The sequence below is a fragment of the Salvelinus sp. IW2-2015 genome, unplaced genomic scaffold (genome assembly GCF_002910315.2).
Source record: "Salvelinus sp. IW2-2015 unplaced genomic scaffold, ASM291031v2 Un_scaffold4034, whole genome shotgun sequence".
NCBI lineage: Eukaryota > Metazoa > Chordata > Actinopteri > Salmoniformes > Salmonidae > Salvelinus > Salvelinus sp. IW2-2015.
Window position 1 is genome coordinate 1 of NW_019945306.1, and position 15,498 is coordinate 15,498.

General features: G+C 47.6%; 1 protein-coding gene and 1 long non-coding RNA gene across 9 annotated transcripts in view; one reads left to right on the top strand and one right to left on the bottom strand.

Annotated features, from left to right (window-relative positions):
• The first annotated feature begins 5,964 nt into the window (after window positions 1-5,964).
• Window positions 5,965-7,155, top strand: LOC112076787 (uncharacterized). Its single transcript, XR_002895262.2, has 2 exons — window positions 5,965-6,054; window positions 6,975-7,155. It is a non-coding gene; the product is annotated as an uncharacterized lncRNA (long non-coding RNA).
• A 99-nt stretch (window positions 7,156-7,254) lies between these two features.
• ctnnb1 (catenin (cadherin-associated protein), beta 1) overlaps window positions 7,255-15,498 on the bottom strand; it is a 33,254-nt gene continuing 25,010 nt past the window's right edge. For 6 of the 8 annotated variants that reach the window (XM_024143457.2, XM_024143460.2, XM_024143458.2 and 3 more), the window contains exons 2-17: window positions 13,435-13,485; window positions 13,088-13,312; window positions 12,648-12,901; window positions 12,280-12,518; window positions 11,605-11,806; window positions 11,323-11,467; window positions 11,050-11,153; window positions 10,904-10,933; window positions 10,308-10,646; window positions 9,984-10,142; window positions 9,751-9,870; window positions 9,481-9,631; window positions 9,113-9,234; window positions 8,720-8,780; window positions 8,151-8,375; window positions 7,255-7,981 (exon numbers count right to left, since the gene is read on the bottom strand). In XM_024143457.2, coding sequence (XP_023999225.1) covers window positions 8,167-8,375; window positions 8,720-8,780; window positions 9,113-9,234; window positions 9,481-9,631; window positions 9,751-9,870; window positions 9,984-10,142; window positions 10,308-10,646; window positions 10,904-10,933; window positions 11,050-11,153; window positions 11,323-11,467; window positions 11,605-11,806; window positions 12,280-12,518; window positions 12,648-12,901; window positions 13,088-13,312; window positions 13,435-13,447 — 2,373 coding nt within the window. In that variant the 5' untranslated portion in view covers window positions 13,448-13,485 and the 3' untranslated portion in view covers window positions 7,255-7,981; window positions 8,151-8,166. The remainder of the gene's footprint in view (window positions 7,982-8,150; window positions 8,376-8,719; window positions 8,781-9,112; window positions 9,235-9,480; window positions 9,632-9,750; window positions 9,871-9,983; window positions 10,143-10,307; window positions 10,647-10,903; window positions 10,934-11,049; window positions 11,154-11,322; window positions 11,468-11,604; window positions 11,807-12,279; window positions 12,519-12,647; window positions 12,902-13,087; window positions 13,313-13,434; window positions 13,486-15,498) is intronic. The other 2 variants (XM_024143463.2, XM_070441458.1) reach the window with 2 other exon arrangements.

Here is a 15,498-nt window from a genome sequence, read left to right on the forward strand (position 1 = left end):
GGATTCTTCTTCTCTTTTTTTTTTTTTTCTTTTCTACCATGTTTATTGACTTGTTTATTGTTTACTCCATGTGTAACTCTGTGTTGTCTGTTCACACTGCTATGCTTTATCTTGGCCAGGTCGCAGTTTGCAAATGAGAACTTGTTCTCAACTAGCCTACCTGGTTAAAAATAAAGGTGAAATAAAAAAATAAATAAAAAAATATCCATCTCCAGTACTGTAGACTGGAGCTGAACCTGCTTGCCTGTAGGCCTGACATATCCATCCCCAGTACTGTTAGACTGGAACTAGGCCTGCTGCCTGTAGCCTACATATCCATCCCCAGTACTGTAGACTGGAGCTGGGCCTGCAGCCTGACATATCCATCCCCAGTACTATAGACTAGAGCTGGGCCTGTAGCCTGACATATCCATCCCCAGTACTGTAGACTGGAGCTGGGCCTGCTGCCTGTAGCCTGACATATCCATCCCCAGTACTGTAGACTGAGCTGGGCCTGCTGCCTGTAGCCTGACATATCCATCCCCAGTACTGTAGACTGGAGCTGGGTAGGCTGCCTTGTAGCCTGAAATATCCATCCCCAGTACTGTAGACTGGAGCTGGGCCTGCAGCCTGACATATCCATCCCCAGTACTGTAGACTGGAGCTGGGCCTGCTTGCCTGTAGCCTGACATATCCATCCCAGTACTGTAACTGGAGCTGCGCCTGCTGCCTGTAGCCTGACATATCCATCCCCAGTACTGTAGACTGGAGCTGGGCCTGCTGTCTGTAGGCTGTAGCCTGACATATCCATCCTCAGTACCGTAGACTGGAGCTGGCCTGCCTGCCTGTAGCCTGACATATCCATCCTCTGTACTGTTAGATGGAGCTGGGCCTGCTGCCTGTAGCCTGACATATCCATCCTCTGTACTGTAGACTGGAGCTGGTTCTGCTGCCTGTAGCCCTGACATATCAGTCCCCAGTACTGTAGACTGGAGCTGGGCCTGTAGCCTGACATATCCATCCCCAGTACTGTAGACTGGAGCTGGGCCTGCTACCTGTGGCCTGACATATCTATCCCCAGTACTGTAGACTGGAGCTGAACCTGCTGCCTGTGCCTGACAATTCCATCCCCAGTACTGTAACTGGAGCTGGGCCTGTAGCCTGACATATCCATCCCCAGTACTGTAGACTGGAGCTGGGCCTGCTGCCTGTAGCCTGACATATCCATCCCCAGTACTGTAGACTGGAGCTGGGCCTGCTGCCTGTAGCCTGACATATCTATCCCCAGTACTGTAGACTGAGCTGGGCCTGCTACCTGTAGCCTGACATATCCATCCCCAGTTACTGTAGACTGAGCTGGGCCTGCTACCTGTAGCCTGACATATCCATCCCCTGTACTGTAGACTGGAGCTGCGGCCTTGTAGCCTGACATATCCATCCCCAGTACTGTAGACTGGAGCTGGGCCTGCTTGCCTGTAGCCTAGACATATCCATCCCCAGTACTGTAGACTGGAGCTGGCCTGCTACCTGTAGCCTGACATATCCATCCCCTGTACTGTAGACTGGAGCTGGGCCTGTAGCCTGACATATCCATCCCCAGTAACCTGTAGACTTGGAGCTGGGCCTGCTGGCCTGTAGCCTGACATATCCATCCCCAGTACTGTAGACTGGAGCTGGCCTGCTGCCTGTAGCCTGACATATCCATCCCCAGTACTGCAGACTGGAGCTGGGCCTGCTACCTGTAGCCTGACATATCCATCCCCTGTACTGTAGACTGGAGCGGGCCTGGGCCTGTAGCCTGACATATCATCCCCAGTACTGTAGACTGGAGCTGGGCCTGCTCCTGTAGCCTTACATATCCATCCCCAGTACTGTAGACTGGAGCTGGGCCTGCTGCCTGTAGCCTGACATATCCATCCCCAGTACTGTAGACTGGAGCTGGGCCTGCTACCTGTAGCCTGACATATCCATCCCCTGTACTGTAGACTGGAGCTGGGCCTGCTACCTGTAGCCTGACATATCCATCCCCTGTACTGTAGACTGGAGCTGGGCCTGCTGCCTGTAGCCTGACTGGACTTCACTTGTTGGTAAACAGCCTCATGAATGCCAGGGGTGAGCTTCTCAAATGGCACCCTATTCCCTTTATAGTGCACTACCTCTGGTAACAAGTATTGCGCTGTATAGGGAATAGGGTGCCATTTGGGACAGAGCCAGACAGTTCATGAAATGTCATCAGGTCTTTAGCTGCAGCAAATCTCTTTCAACAAAATACTTTCCATTTGACCGGCCACATGAAGACACACCACAACTATCCAGCCCTGTTTGTGTTTTACAACGTAGGGGAATCAAATACCTTTTGATCTTTTCAATCAAAGTGAAGACGTGTGGGTTGCCACTACCCTGCCACTACCCGTGTGGGTTGCCACTACCCTGCACCCGAACTCCCTCTGAGTCCTCATAATGATAGATGGGTTGCGTCTAGCCAATTAGAGAAGTGGGAAGTAGGAAGTGAGTGCGTAGTACAGTTCACGTCCTGTATTCTGAATAAATTAAGTCAGGGCTTTATTTTGCTCATTTGGGCAAAACCTGGTCATTACTGTCTCAGCCATGGTCACAGACAGTCCTCTGGGTCTGTAGTCTGACGGAGGCTGAATAGCAGCACTAGTTATTAGCATGCCTAACAAATGTTTTATCCCCTAGCCCACTCTGCCCTTGCCTTCTCAATTCATTGAATCTGAAAACGTCTTCAATATTCATTTGACGACTTGGAACACTAATTGAATTGAGGTTACAAAAGGGCCTCAGAAAAGAAGGAAACTTCCAGTAATTGGATGTTCCAGGCGTGTTTGAGTTCTGACTCATTTGCCTCCGTCTCTCTCTGTCTCTCTGTAGTGTCTGTGTGTGTCAGACACTGTGATCTAAACTGAGGTAGGTGGGACCATGGTAGAGAGCAGCAGAGCCTGACCTGTCCCTCTCCCTTCGCTGCAGCTCAACACACTGATCTCAACAGTCAGTCAGGGACCACAGAGAGAGACAGGCCACACTCTGATGCTCCTCAGACCATCTGAGGTCATACGTGTGTTCATCAAACTGAATTCATACCATGAACACACAAGGTACATGTGCTTGTGTGTGAGTGCTGGTGTGACCGAGCTGGGTTCTAACCCGGGTCTCCTGCCTCTGGGAACTAACACAAGGTTACTCGTCATGCGAGAGCTGCTCCTGGAAGCCAATCTGCTAAATTCCACACAGATTGAAGAGCAGCACCACAGAGGATCTCACTTTAATCTTACGGGGGAAATAAAGCAAAACATCGTCTGCTCGTCTTGTCCACATGACTTTTAAAAGTAGATCCCCTCAGACTGTATCTGTCAATGGGTTCTACTAATAGCTTCACAACCATGTTAATTCACTCTGTAATTACAAGGACTAGGATTTACCATCCCATGTTAGCTTTGATGTACCAGACTGAGTTTGCATATTAAACATTCTGAAGAATCCACTTGTTTGTGGAGATGGGGAGGAGGAGGGAACGGGAAGGAGGGTTGGGTTGTTGTTGTTTTGCTCTAACGTTTATCTCTCTCTGAGCTGGCAAAAGGCTTGCCCGACTTAGGGGAGGCTGTGGTCCAAAGCTGCTTAACACAGATATACAATACATCAGATGTATGCAGTTTGGCCAGTTTATCTGATAACCTGTTAGTATGGAGTCAGGATTCAGGACAGCAGAGCCACCCACCACATAACTCTCTCTCTCTTCTGTTCTCTCTCTCTCTCCCATGTTCTCTCCATCTCACTGATGGCTCTCCCTGTCTCTCTCTCACACACACACACACACACACACACACACACACACACACACACACACACACACACACACACACACACACAGGCTCAGATGAGGACCATATTTATGGTCAGGTGTTTAAAAGCAGTCCCAGCTGTGACTGTCTGCTATTTTAAGCCTCCATCTCTCCAATTTGTCTGCTGCACGGCACGCAACAGACTTTCCCACGTTTGTGTAGCGCTGACAACTGTAGCCAAGCAGAGTTCTTCAGTGACTCGCTTAGTCTGACACTGTTAAATAGCACACAAAGGAAAGCTACGCTGCTTTCTCATTCAACATTGTTACCCATGCAGGCAGGGTCTTTCAGTAAAAGGGGGGTGTGTTGTCTACTAGCCACCTACTGGTGATAATACAGTTCTCTTGGATAGTGTTCTCAGTGTGGATACTAAGAATAGGACCAGGGAAGAAGAGGGAACCTGGAAATGCTAGCCTATTTCTACTTGTATTATGACATCTGTAAAAAAAGAAGCACAGTATTGTTGTGGAGAATAGCGTGGGGTTGTAGACAGCTGGGGTATTAAGCAATATTACAGCGGATAGAATTATAGGACGAGAGAGGAGCTCAGAGAATTAGGGAAAGTCTCTCCTCTGAGGTACATAACCCTGTTGCCTGGCAACGGGCGGTACTTTGCTGGCAGAGTGGAAGGAGCCGGCGATGTCACAGGAGATTACAATGAAAATGTATTTGCAGCTTCATAAACCCAGCGGAGTAATTACCCCCGCTAGTTGGTTTAGTCGTCCAGATCCATTAAACACGGACGCCTTGTCATCACCTTTCCATCCCACTAAAAGAGCAGCTTACACACAAGGCCACGAGAACCGCTGACAACTCAATGACTCACCTTCTAGGCAGCACCTCTCTGGGTTGAGATGGTCTGAGAGAAAGGGTATTATCAAGAAGGACCAGAGCATTGCCCTGAACTGAAGTAGCGATACAGAACTTTTCTCACCCAGAGGATTGGAAAGCCAGCTTTGGGGTCAGGTTGCGTCCATTGCAGCTAAGACCGCCCTCAAGCAAAGTTTGCGTCAGATTCTAATTTGTGCTCTGCCTTAATCCCAAACCTACCTTCCCTCTTTGATCATGCTGTGTTTGAAGCTGTGAAGCGATGGAGCCTTGCGTCCCAGTCTCCCAGACTGCATCACTCACCTCACCCGGTGGCCCAGTTCAGGTTGACAGGAGAGACTAGAGATCCTGGATGCCTTGGTTGGAGAAGCTCCGTAGCTCCAGGCTCCATTAGAGAGATGATACTGAGATCCCCCTGGCCCTGGCTCCATAACCCCTATACTGGGTTTTACTCCCTCTCAGCCCCCTCTCCCTCAGTCAGCCCCCTTTGTTCTGCATGCATGCCTGGGCTCAGGCTCTAGACACTAAGCTGGAGATCACAGGCAGAAACACTCCTTTCTTTCCTGTCAAGTGGGAACCAGTCCTTGGCTGCCTTGTCTCCCCACCTCGTCCTGTTTCTGAGCTGGACTAAGGAGATGTTATCACATGCAAAGGGCTGGTGTTGTAATAAAGCACCTGCTCCAGATAGAAGTCACTAAAGGGGCAGCAGAAAGGGAGAGAGGCCTCCCTGCTGCTGTTGATTTTCCAACATGAAGTCTACTCTAACTCCTGTGAACCAGACCTGGGTTCAAATAGGATTTGTTTTCTTTCAAATACTTTAGCTGAGCTTGATTGAGTTTGCCTGGCGCAATGGGAACCAATAGAATAGTCCCAAAATTTTTCAGAACCCTGCCCATCTGGCTCTCCAGGCATGCTCAAACAAACACTTAACTATTTGGAAAAGAAATTGTATTTGAAACCAGGTTTGCTGCGGTCCTGCGGTGTAGGAGGCCTTTAAATGCTTGTAGAGCAGTGAGCGGAAGGCTGGAGCCTCTAATGTAACAGTAGGCAGGGGAGGGAACACACAACACCTGTTTTCCATTAGCACACAGACATTTCTCCTTTATCTGCCTCCATTTTGTGTGTGCTCCAATGTAGGCTAACTTTTAAAGCGCCAGTGAGTGAATGTCTGTTCGTTCAGTAGTAACTATGCCTGGCTACATCCTATAGAAATATAACCCCAAGGCTATATGAGTTGTGAAACCTGATCCATTGTTTTTGTAGTGTGTACTTGGTCATTGTCTTTGTTTTTTTCCCAGATCCCAGCTACTACAGACAGTTTGTGGTACAGCTCGGCTGAGGGTCAAGAGCTGGTCCATGTTCTTCAGAGACTGAGTCATTCTGCCAGGTGTGTATTCAGACTCTCTCCAGTCTCCACTCTGATCTCTCTCTAGAACTCCAGCTTTGTCCTCGGGGCTCTGCTTTGATCCATTCATGTGGGAGGCCATAGCAGGGTTGTGCGATGAAAGATTCCTTGAGCCTGTTGCGTCTCGAACTGGGGATAGTGGCCCATTGTTGGGCTGCTAGAGGCCTCCCTCTCTGAAATGGAAAAACAATCCCTTTGAAGTTGCCTAGCCAGGCTTATGAAGCAGAGCTTTGGACAATATTGGGTTTTGGGGCAAAGTGGCGGTGAAATTCCAAACCTCTCTCCATGTGTGACTGCTGGACTACGTCACCACCTCGCTCACCATGGCAACCAAGGGGAATTTATTTTGAGATCCTTAAAATGGCAATCAGCTGTTGCTACATACATCTTATGCCTCATGAGCTTTGTTCTAACTGTCCTACCCCACCAGAACCCCAAATAAACACTAGCCTCATTGTTAATTATAGTTTTGATGTCAATCCTTGCAGCCATAACTCAAATTCAGAGCTATTACATTTCTCCTGCCTCATCCGTAAGCTTTTTACTGAACCGGGGGTAGCGGCTTCATCGTTTCTACTGCTGATTGCCACTAACAGAACACTGTAGTGTGAGGACTGGAGGTGCATAGCTTGTCGGACTCTATTGGGCAAGTCAGTCATAATCTAAGATTGTGAATTAGTCAACTACTACAAGTAGCCAAATTAAAACGTGGCCTTTATCATGGAGACTAATGAGAGCAGTGTTTGAAATTGAATATAGGCTACAAGAAGTATGTCTATTTATCAAAGCCTAGTTCTTCACAATGGAGTACTCTGCTGATGGAGTTTAACTGTCTCCATGTAATGGTTGTTAGGGAGAAGAGATCTTCATCACATCTGTCCATTGTCCTCATCTCTTCCCAGGTCCCATGCTGATGTTTCACTGGCAGCGGAGATCCTGACAGGGATTGGATTCTAGAATGTTGATTCATCAGCAACAAGGGATTGGCTTCTAGAAGGACCATAATTCACAGTGATCAGCAACCATGTCTCCATTATGGTGCCTTGCGCTATAATAAAACTGGCATCATTGTGCTTTCCATTATCTTTAGATTTTTTTTAAAGGATGTTGCGTACAAACAAAGGACACATTTGCCCCAACGACCTGAAAACTAGTCAGTTCCATAAACCACCGAGACAGAGCTGAAATTAAAGTCCATTTTTATTGTTTAGCCATGTCATGACCATGTCTCCAATAAGCACAGCAGGCTACAATAATAAGAGATTCTTTTCACCTCCTTGGACAGCTATCAACTAAAAGACATTTAAAAAAAGAAACCGCTGCCCTCCCCACAGACCCTTTGGAACAGTTGTGACACTACAAACAGTGCACACTTAAAGCAAGAAAATATTTGGACCATTTCCAATTCTTGGTTTTATACAAAAGCTACACAATGTTACACTTGATCAGAATACAATTCAACTGATTATTAGTGTTCTACACCATATCATTTTAATTGGAGCATTACCACTATAACTTAACACTACGAGAGAGACTTAAAATGGATACAAATTACTGCAGAAAAGACAGGTGAGTATAATAACAAGCTATATCAGTACCATTACAGACTGAAGAATCATACAAAATAAAATGTAAAAAAATACAGACCAGGGTTTTAAATTCCATCTTTAGATCCACTCTTCAGCGTCATTTTCTTTGAGTAACCCACTCCAGGAATTCCTTTAACGCAGTTTTAACTCCCACAAAAGACCAGAACAAAGTTTTACTTCCACTCCACGTGTTCCCATAGGAAACTCAGCTTTCAGTAGTGTGTCAGGCACTTTCTGAGATACTAGCCCACTTTCAAAAACCTCCCAGCAACTTCTCCAGCCAAATCACAATGCAGGTTCATTCAGATCAGACGATACACCTGGAGAGGCGGAGAGGAGAGGCACCGGCATTACTATGGGACCACACAGCATGAAGAGAAGCTAGTAGAGCAGAGTTAGAAACTTCAGCCACAGTAGTAGAAGTCCAAGCATGCACCAGCCTGTCACCGCCAAACACAGCCGTGGTGCCTGGTCTTAACAGCTCCTTACCTAAAAAGTAGTCTATTTACAGGTCAGTATCAAACCAAGCCAACTGATTGCTGTCGCCTGGGGGCAGCCCATCGATCAGGTCTTGGGCGTGGCCCAGGTCGGGCAGCCCGTCGACTGGGTATTCAGGGCCGGGGTGGTGGGCACCCATGTCATGGTCCATCATGGAGTCCATACCCATGGAGTCCTGCCCATATCCCCCAGAGTGGAAGGAGCGATAGCTAGGGTCTGCCAATGGAAGTGATGGAGCACACACACACTTGTTAGAGCTTATTAACACAAGCACCACACAGTAGTAGGATCAAAACAACCAATCATAATCCTCAGCCAATCACAGTACCAATCCAGACGAAGCCACTACAAATCCAAACTACTTGGTCTGCAAGCTAAAGTGGACTGCTGTGCTGCTGACCAGTTGCAAGCTTTAGCTAGCTAGCACACTAGGGCCGGGGGAGTTAGTGTCAGGGGATTGCTGCTGGAGGAGCCCAGGTGCTGGCTGAGAGCTGGGCTGTTATGTGAGCAGCAGTTTGAGAGCTGCACACCAGGACAAGGCACCATGAGACAGTGCTTACCTTCCTGCCGGTAGCCCAGGGCATCTCCCTGAGCTCCGATGTCCAGGCCCAGATCTCCTGTCTAGAGAGAGAAGGACCAGAGAACACAACATCAGGAACAAGGGTCACGTCAGTAATCACTAACAGCCCTGAGGTGTTCTGTCATGGGCCATGAACACAAGACACTTCCTTAGTGAATACAGGGCTCCTGGCTCCAGATTCAAGCACATCTAATACTTTAAAGTTCTTTTAAAGTATGACACTTCACGTAATTTGGCATGGCTCCCCAGCATCTCCCAGGCTGCTTCCCAATTGGCACCCTATTCCCTTTATAGTGCACGACTTTTGACCAGGGCCCATAGGCCGTGTGCCATTTGAGATGCAGCAGACAGAAGTGACTAAACAGCAGCGCACCTCGTTCCAGGTCATAGGCTCCGTCCTGAACAGGGAGCTGGTGAGCTCCACAGACAGACGCTTCTTATAGTCCTGGGGCTTGTCTTCGGACATACGGAACAGAACTGCAGCAGCATAGGTGGCTGAGGAGAGAACAAACAGGGTTGAGTTGTCTCACTTAACCATCCATAGAAAGTAATGCACCAACGGCTAGCTAGACAGATCCTTCTGGACAGAGGCCTAAACCATAGATGTTCTAGAATTCCCATGACTGACAGACCTGCATAGCTCTAGAATGTCAGCCATTTTCATTTATTTGTGGGCTAGACAATCATAAGCGTTCTGAGGTGCCAACAGAGATGGTTGTGGACTGAGGCCTGTTAACTCACCCACGCCCTCGTTTCTGGAGTGAAGCAGCTCTGTGAGGGGGGCGGTGGCGCCCTCAGCCTCGATGGCCTCCGCTGCCTCCTTGTCCTGGGCCAACTCACACAGAACTCCTGCAGCCACACGCTGAATGTTCTCAATGGGAGAATACAACAGCTGCAGCAACAAGAGAGGAAGAAAATAAATAAAAAGGTCTGTAGTTCAAATTGGAAAGAAAAATATCAAAATTCTGTAGTTGTGGGGAGCAGTAAATTTAAGTTGCTTAGAGGCCTTACCTGGACAAAGAGTGGAATGGTGTTGAGTCCTCTGATGACGATTCTGTTGTGGACGTCTCTAGCCAGGATGTGCAGAGCGCCAGTACAGCCCTCCACGATCTCCTCCATACGAACTCCCTCCTGTGGTGCAGGACAACTGTTAGTTCAGAGACTAGAGAGCATTGTGGAAACCTCTGTGCTTATTGGGAGACAGATGCACTGTGTGGTGCAAGTTATGCTTGTGTGTGTCTTACCACAAACTGCTGCTGGGTGCCTCCCATGGAGGTGCGTCTCTGGGTGTCCTGGTGGGCTCTGACCAGCAGCTGCACCAGTCTGGGGATGGCCCCCTGCTCACGCAGAGGGGCATGGTTGGCTGGACACAGGGCCAGGTTACGGATTAGGCCCACAGTGGCCTGGAGGGAAGAGATCACATTTAAACCATTTAATTTAAATAAACAAGTACTCATTTCCAAGTCAGGGAACTCAGTCTACAGATGAAAAGGTTCTGCTACTAACTTACACCGATGTGGAAACAAATGTTGATTGGCCACATCCCATTTTCATAAAACAAACATTACCTTGATGAGGGGCCAGTGGGAGGGGGGATGCAGCAGCTTGACCACCACAGGCAGGCCGTAGTGAAGCCGCACAGCATTCTGGGCCATCTCAGCATCCTGGTGGCGGCTGGTGAGGTGGCGCAGGGCGCAGATGGCCGGCTCAGTGATGTCCTCGCGGTCTCCGGCACGCAGCACAGTACGGACCAGCGCCTCAATCCCCCCAACCTGACACACCATCATCTTGTTCTTGTAGTTGTTGCAGGTGAGGTTGGACAGGATGCCGGCAGCACACGTCACCACGTTGATGTCATCAGAGCCCAGGAGCTGGACCAGGGTCCCCAGCAGACCTTCCATACCCTCCTGTTAGAGGAAAGGAATACACCGGCATGTCTCATCCAGACCAACACAGCTAACCACCAAACAGCCTTACACTGGTCGCTTCTTCTCAGAGAGATGCTTACACTAATTCCTCTTCTTCAGGTGGGTTTAACGCTTTACTTTAATGAGCCTTTAGTAAGTCAGCTGAACTTTAAGGGTACGATGAGCTGGGCTGTAGATGAAGTGGGCTCTGACTAGCCACAGCTCCAACACAGAAAGGCAGGAAGGACTACTTTTACCTGCATCACATCTACTTCAGCTAAGGTCGTCTTCTCCATGGAAAAAGGCAGGGAGACAGAAAGAGAGCTCTTATGTAGGAAGAATTCAGGAAGGAAAGGTGTAGGAAAGAGGAACAGAGGTGTGCTAGTGGGGGACGGCTCCTCACCTGTTTGGTGGCAGCGTCTGACAGGTTCCTGAGGGTCCACAGGCAGTTCTGGACTAGTCTCTGACTGGGGTCTGTGAGGTGAAGCCCAAGAGCCTGCATACCACCTGGAGAAACACACAGCCTTTAGCCCAGCTCACTGTGAGTATCAGTGGAGAGCCAACTGAACTAAAGTGAGCAAGATAAGAACCCACTTTGCGATATGCATTTAATATGTTTTTTTTCTACTGAGCCAGAATCAATAAAAAAGGTCCATAAATAGAAGGTAGTACGTACCAGCCTCTACAATGGCAGGCTTGTTGCTGGAGCAGACAGAGAGCACTTTGAGAACTCTACTTGTAGTCCACAACAGCTTTTCATATGTGTAGGTCCTCATGATGTTGACCAGGGCCTGGGGCCCACCGCTGGCCAGGATGATAAGCTGGGAGGGGGTAGCATCAAAGATGTTTAAAATACACCAAGATGGATCACAATCAATGTCCGAATTAAGGGACAGAACAAAGATGTCTAAAACCAAGAGATCAGTAAATGAAACTGATTTTAATTTAAGTTCCTTACCTTGCTTTCTTGGTTGCCGTAGGCAAGAATCTGAAGGCAATCTGTTGTGATGGCGAGGAATTTGACATTTGTCTTGTTGAGCAAGGCCACCATTTTCTGCAGGCCCCCGGCCAGGCGCACAGCCATCTTGGCACCCTCCTGGTGGAGCAGCAGGTTGTGTAGGGTGGTGATGGCGTAGAACAGCACCGAGTCCACTGGGGACCTGAGGAGACAGTTTTAGGTTGGAAGGTACCAAAGGCTAACTGAACACACAGGAAGGTAACTGTAGTGACACCAAACTACATGGCAGAGAAACTAGCTAAAGAAAATCAGGGCTGTTTGAGGGGGGAACAGTTAGAGCAGCATTTCCCCCCCAACTCAGTCCTGGGGACCCCAAGAGGGTGCACATTTTGGTTTTTGCCTTAACACAACAGCTGATAAAATAATCAAAGCTTGATGAGTTGGTTATCTGACTCAGCTGTGTAGCGCTAGAGCAACAAAAGTGGTCAGTTTGGGAAATACTGAGTTAAGAGCAAGACGTTGCACATAATCTCTAATCTTGACCACATAATGAACAGTTAGTGAGATGCAGGGGGACTTGTAGATCAGTGATTCTGTGCAGTCCATCTTAAAACAACTTCCTTAGAAATGCTCAAGAGACCGGTCAGGTTACAGTCCAAGGGCTGACCGACATACCCAAGCATTTTGACAAGGGCAGGGATGCCCCCGGACTTGAAGATGGCCAGCAGACCCTCTCTGTGGTGGGACAGGTTGTGCAGGGTGCCAGCGGTGCAGCGGGCTGTCTCCACATCGTTGGTGTTCTGCATGGTGCGCACGATTGCCGACACCATCTGGGGGGAGCGCATGATGGCGTGGCGGCTAGCCTCCTTTTTGGACAGCTGGTGCACCATCACTGCAGCCTTGTTCACCACCACCTGGAGAAATGAAGACAGGAGAAGAGGTCAGGACAGAACTCTATACAACACTACAACCTAACACCATTAAGTCAGGTGCATTTCTTAGTTGGGGACCAAAGCGGGCCGGTTGGGGTTAGCTATACGCACCTGGTCCTCGTCGTTGAGTAGTTTGGTCAGCTCAGGGATGGCGCGCGTGGCCAGCTCGGCGTCATCCTGGTAGTTGATGAGGTTCACCACGGCATGCTTCAGCATCTGAGAGGGCTCAGCCAGCCGCTGCACGTTGGTGGGGTGGGCCCCATCAAACTGGGTGGAGGGGAGCTGCATGCCCTCATCCAGGGTCTCTGGAAACATGGCAGCACGCACCCTCTGGGCTCTGGTCATGGCATACTGCCCGTCAATGTCTGGAGAGAGAGGTTAGGTCAGAGCCACTTCTCTAAGATGGTGGCCAGATGCCTCTAAAGAGGAGCCAAAGCTGAGGTTTGTCAGTAGAATGAAGTATTAACTACTATCCATTGACTTCATACCATGTGACATGTTCAAAATCCCAGTCAAGCATCCCCATGGTATTGTAGTGTAATTATTTTTACCTGACACTTGGTCTTGTGTGAAGGACTGAGAGAAGCCCTGCTCCCACTCGTACAGCACCTGGTTATCCACATCCTCTTCTTCTGGGTTGCCCTTTCCACTCAGGGAGGGGGCGGTGGTGGTAGCCCCTGAGTGGATACCAGAGTCCAAGTACGACTGCTGCTGCCAGTGGCTCACTGCAGCCTTCCGGTCAGGCTCCATGGCCATGTCCAGCTCCATCAGATCAGCTAGACATTAGAAAACAACCAGCGTTAGGTTACTTGGAGGCAGTTCAACCAGAGAGGAACACCGTTGAATTAAAAATCAGTGGTAGCAATGTTTAAGTTATTCTAAAAAGCTGAATACTTACACTGGGAAGCCATGTTACTTTCAAAAACCACAGCCTGCACAGCTTCCAGATCTGAAAGTAACAGAACAGCAAAGTTCATTCATATAGTCGTTTCCACCTCAGCTCATGCCAAAACAAATAGCACAAAGCAACCTTTTCATTGGACCAGCTAAATTCCAGCAGAGGGAATAAACAGTCAGGGCTGCATTACCTAGACATCAAATGAACTGCTAACTTAATGGCTAAATGTATGAAGCACTAACTTGCCAGCTAAACTAATGGAGGCCAAATAAAAACAGAACGGAATGGGGGTTGGGACTTCAGAGACAACAAAAAAAATGGCAGATTGGTAGCACCTCCTCAAATGAAGACAATCTGTTAAGTACAGTCCCTTGGAGTAATAAACAAGAATTCCAAAGAGTTCTTTTAGACCCTTTTCGACCCTACACCACATTTCAGACAACTCCAAATAAAAGCTGAAATATTTACTTCAAACATACATATATATTTTTTTTAATAGGACAAACTGAACTATAAAGCACCGTGAGGAAATATGGAGCTATCAAAATCCTTTAGCTTCACAAGTGACAGTGATGTAAAAACAAAACTATGAACCCCTCAACCAATGAATATAACATGATCCCTCAGACAGATCCAATGCAAAACACTAGGGCCGTGAGGATACCAGTATCACCATACAAGTATCGTGGCAAGGAAACTAAATATGAAGCCGATTTAATATTTAGGAAAAAATACATAATGTTGGAAACAAATATGCCATCCAAAGTCACATGTATTTTCCAAGCTATAGCACACAATATTTTACATACTTTTTTAAGGACCAAAACTTGTGCGTTGTGTTTGACATGAACATTTTTATTTTGCAACACTGGTATCCTCCCAGCCCAACAAAACACCTTGCTACAGCATTAGCAGGACACAAGGCCGAGATATCACAACTGTGTTTTAGTTTATACAAGAAAGTGTAATGAATTCCACTCAAATTATAGTTATTTCTACCCCCAAAAAAACAGGATCTCCCAGTATCACCAGACCCTCTGGTGGGCAAGTTAAAACCCACACGCAGAGCAGTACGGAGTCAGATGGCAAGACAGACAGTTAGCGTTGCTCACTACCCTAATTTGGGTCATTATCAGAACCCAGCAGCAGACAATGAGTCAGTTTAATAAACTGCAGCAAACCAATCAATATCCAAAACCATCCCTGGCAATTCAATCTGATTGCTTCAATTTAAACTGTAAAGCAGTATGAATCACAGAGTAGGAGGCTGTACTTTTCAAAGGGGCTATGATGGGATACTTGTCCTCATACCCATGTTTAAGTCACTCACAGTTTCTATGGATATTATTCAGCACATCTGCTTGCAATGCATGCACTAAACGGCTAGTAGTCAAAACAGACGTGTGGTGGAGGGAGTCTGACTGAAAACACTACTATATTGCCCTGGGCTAAAGACACCGGGACCTAATAGGCTCTGTTTCAAGGGACATGGACTCCTAGAGCACCAGAAGAGCGACAGTTCGAGGAACATAGATGAATTTGCAAATGTTGCCTATCTAGGATACAACTAAGCCTACGGACATAATGGTAAACATATGGAAAGCAATTGAGAAATTCAGAGGAGATCATAAGCAAAACAAATGAACATTTCCAAGCTGTATAATCTTGAGTTCCCTAACCATATCTGTTTAAAAAGACAACCGCCAAGTTAAATAGAGGTTAAACGTAGCAACATATGAACATGGCTGTCAGAGAAACCACCAGAGAAAGCTTGGTAGCTGCTGTATTGTGAGCCGAATTTGAGACCACAATATCTCCCCCTCAGAGCAATGTGCATGGTCAGCAGTCACAAATACTAATTCCTGGTCCACAGTTTGGCCTACTGTGCATACTACCATGGCCAAATTCTCTTAGAGCCTTTAGCCATTCAATTGCAGTTAAGATTGTAACTAACCACCCATCAATAAAGATGATTTTAATGAAAATACATGACAATGTCAAACATCTGTCTTAGCAAACAAGTCTTGTTTACTGTATTAGGCTACTACTCGTCATTGACTGTAG